This window comes from Lipotes vexillifer, unplaced genomic scaffold (assembly GCF_000442215.2).
Source record: "Lipotes vexillifer unplaced genomic scaffold, Lipotes_vexillifer_v1.1 scaffold926, whole genome shotgun sequence".
Taxonomy (NCBI): Eukaryota; Metazoa; Chordata; class Mammalia; order Artiodactyla; family Lipotidae; genus Lipotes; species Lipotes vexillifer.
The window spans coordinates 412,988-416,613 of NW_006798085.1; the positions used below are offsets into that span (position 1 = coordinate 412,988).

At 41.9% G+C, this 3,626-nt stretch overlaps 1 protein-coding gene across 3 annotated transcripts in view; it reads left to right on the forward strand.

Moving 5' to 3' along the window:
- The window catches only part of SLC7A3 (solute carrier family 7 member 3), a 5,424-nt gene extending 5,036 nt beyond the window's left edge, over positions 1-388 (forward strand). For all 3 annotated transcript variants that reach the window (XM_007470119.1, XM_007470120.1, XM_007470118.1), the window contains one exon: positions 13-388. In XM_007470119.1, coding sequence (XP_007470181.1) covers positions 13-143 — 131 coding nt within the window. In that variant the 3' untranslated portion in view covers positions 144-388. The remainder of the gene's footprint in view (positions 1-12) is intronic.
- Positions 389-3,626: the final 3,238 nt, after the last annotated feature.

Here is a 3,626-nt window from a genome sequence, read left to right on the forward strand (position 1 = left end):
TTTCCCTACTAGGGTTTGCTATCTACTTCGGCTATGGGATGCAGCACAGCCTGGAAGAGGTTAAGAGTGACCAACCCCCACTCAAGTCTAGGGCCAAAACTGTAGACCTGGATCTCAGCAGTGCCTGTACACATTCGATTTGACATCATCACACCTGAATGCTGTCTGTTCTCCCCGCACAATAATGGAGAGTACTCCTGACCACACAGAGAGCTAGGCTTCCCATGGGATGTTGGTGGGGGAACACAGATAGAGCTCTGTATTTATTGTGGAGTGAAGGATGTGTCTGCTCTTTCTTGTCTTTTTTTTTTTCCACTCGTCTACTTTTTAACTGTATCTGTAGCTGCTTACTGGCGTTTAAAAAATTATTATTAAAAGAAACTAGAAATAGAAACTATGTCTTGTTCTTTGCTTACTGGAGATGATATGGAGCCTGACTTTCAGTGTGGAGAGCTTCAGATAAGTGTCCTTTGTTTGCTCCTGTCACCACAAAAGTATCTGCTGTGCCTGTGTGTGCTTCCTGTTGGCTTGGGGTTTGAGTAGGGTGGTGTAAGTAGCCATCAAGTCTAGTCACACTTCAAGGAACGATCTTGAGATATGTTTTCCCCTTGCTACACAAAAGGTTAGGTTCTGAATCAGTAGACAGCAACACTCGTCTCTGGGATTTGGGGGTGGACTCTGATCTCAACACTGGCATTGGTCAGGGCCTACACTGAGACCATTGTCTTCTGTTCCACCCTTTCTAGTTGGACCAGTCCCAGACTCCTATGACTACCTGGACAACAGAAATTTTGGCTGTGGTGTTTAGTACTTCTGGGAAGGGGTGGACAATAGGAGAGGATGGGTAAAGGACTGTGTATATGTATAGCTACTGGTTGTTGTAAGGAAACAGAGGTTAGAGCTGCTCAGACCAAGAACTATTCATTCCTCCATTTACTCAACAAACATATGAGGAGCGCCTGTAAAATGCTAGGCCCATGCTGGGTGCTGGGGATACAAACATGAATAAAACATAGTCCCTGCCCTCAAGGAACTCATGATCTAGTGGGGGAGACAAGCAGGTAAACAGGAAACAATGCGATTTGTCCCAGGGCAGGGGTAAGTGCTGAGAGCTGCAGAGGCACAAAGAAGGATGTGCTTGACCTGAGTGCACCCTGCGGCTTGTGGGATCTTAGTTCCCTGACCAGGGATTAAACCCAGACGCTCTGCAGTGAAAGCGTGGAGTCCTAACCACTGGACAGCCAGTGAATTCCCTTGAGTAGGTGTTTATGAAGTGGACTGAGGGGAGGGCTTATCTGCCAGTGAACAGTGTGCACAAAGCTGTGGAAGTGTGAAAAGGCGTACTGTATTGGGGGTATGACATAGTTTAATGTGGCTGGAGGGCAGCATATATGGGGTTGTGGTGAAAGGTAAGAGACCACACGAATGGCCTTGTATACCCTACCTAGGAATTCAGATGTTATCTTAAAATGGTGTGTGTGTGTGGAGCGGGGGAGGGGGTGTTGTCACTGAATGATTCCAAGCAAAAGGGGTGGTTGGATTTATTATTCTGGCAGCAGCAAGGAGGATGGCTTGGAAGAGGGTGGGGGAAGTTAGAGCAGTGTGATAACAGCTGCCATTTATTCAGTATTTATTTCATGCCAGATACTGTGCATACAGTCTCTTTTTAGTTCTTGCAATGACCCAATGAAGTAGATGTTATGGTAATTATTTTTTACAGATGAGGAAACAGGTTTGCGGTAAGAGATATGCTGTAGGTCACATAACTTGGAGTGATCAGGGCCGGGATATGCACCCAGTTCTGACTCTGCAGCCTGTGCTCTTTAACCACTGTGCGACATTGCTAGCAGTAATTAGTTAGAAGAGCATCATAGTCATTTGGGCAAAATATTTCAGGATTTTTGGTCATTTGGATGTCGGAGCTAAGAAAGAAGTGGACGACTTACATTTCTGGGTGAACTTTCTGGGTGAATGATCAAATTATTAGCCAAGATGGAGAGCGTAAGAGGAAGAGCATATCTGGGGAAAGATAAATTCAGTTCCAGATATGCTGAATTTATAAACATGTACATGAGTTTAGCTTCATATAGGTGAAGATACATAATCACCCATTGGAACTTGGAGCTAGGCTAGAGGTCTAGGCTAGAGTTACAGATTTAGGAATCATCAACTCAGAGGGCAAATGAGTATGTAATGGAAGCTGTGTGTGGGGCTAAAGATTGCCTTGGGGCAAAATAAACAATCAAAAACTTTTGAAGCACAAATGATATTTCCTTTATGTACAAAGAACTCATAAAAAATAAGAAAGATGAATAACTTGATAGAAAAATGAGTACAGGATATAGTGTTCAGAAAAAGAATATAAGATACCAACAAATATAAAAAAAGATACTGAACCTCACTCAACAAGAAATGCTAATTAAAACAACCATGAGAATTCAGTTCTTACCTTCCAGACTGGCAAAACAAATTTCGATGACAAGGCATTGGCAAAAGTGAGGGTAAACAGGCAATCTTATGCATGATGGGGATATACATTCTTGTGACTTTTGTGGAGGGTAATTTGATGATACCAGAATTAAAAACACATTCTTTTTGATCTGACAATTTCATTTTTAGGAATTAAAAATTTACGTATATGAGGATATTTACAGTAACATTATTCATAATAGTGTAAAACTTGGAAGCTACCTGATGTGCACTGGCCAGGAACTAGTTAAGTTATATTAATTCAGTGGAAGACATACAGCCATTTAAAAGATGAGATCTTGCTTTCCTGGACATAAAAGCTCATTATAAATCTAGGTTAAATAAAACAACATGGCATTCACTCAAAAAAAGAAAAAAAAAGATAGAATTATATGTGCCAAGAGGTGATATGGAAAGAGCTCTGAGTCACACTTTAAGTAGAGACAAAACAAAATGGAACAAAAACCCCAAGGTGCAGAATATTTGTGTGAAAGAGCAAAAGAGGATGCATTTATACCTTTTATTTTTTTTTGAAAAATTAACCAGAAACGTCTGGTTTCTCCTCTGTACTTTTTCAGTTTTTCACCAGGTACAAACATTATTTTATTTTTTTAAAAATTAAAAAGAAAATATTTTTTTGGCTGCACGTATGGGATCTTAGTTCCCTGTCCAGGGATCCAACGTGTGTCCCCAGTGGTGGAAGCATGGAGTCAACCACTGGACCGCCAGGGAAGTCCCCAAACGTTAGTTTTTAAATTCCTTTAAATAATCATTATGATAGTAAAAGATTGGAGCAACTCTAACATTGAAGTGATGCAGGAGGAGGAGGACTCAGTGTAGGAGGAGGTGGAGACAGGAGAGTGATGTGGAAGTCTAGGGAGGAAGGGACCTCTCAGGTAGCAGTCAACAATGCCAAATGCTGCCTAGAGAGCCGAGTTAAATAAGATGAGGACAGAAAGGGTTCATTGGTTTTGTCAGTTAGTAGGTAATTGATCATTTCAAGAACAGTTTCTGTCAAGATGGTGGGGGAGACTGCAGTGGATTGTGAATGGAGGGTGAGGAAGAGGACCTGGGCTATAGGCGAGCATTTCAGGGCACCGCTGGAGGGAGCTGAAGGAGAGGTTTGGGTTTTTTGTTTTGTTTCAAGATGGGCAATT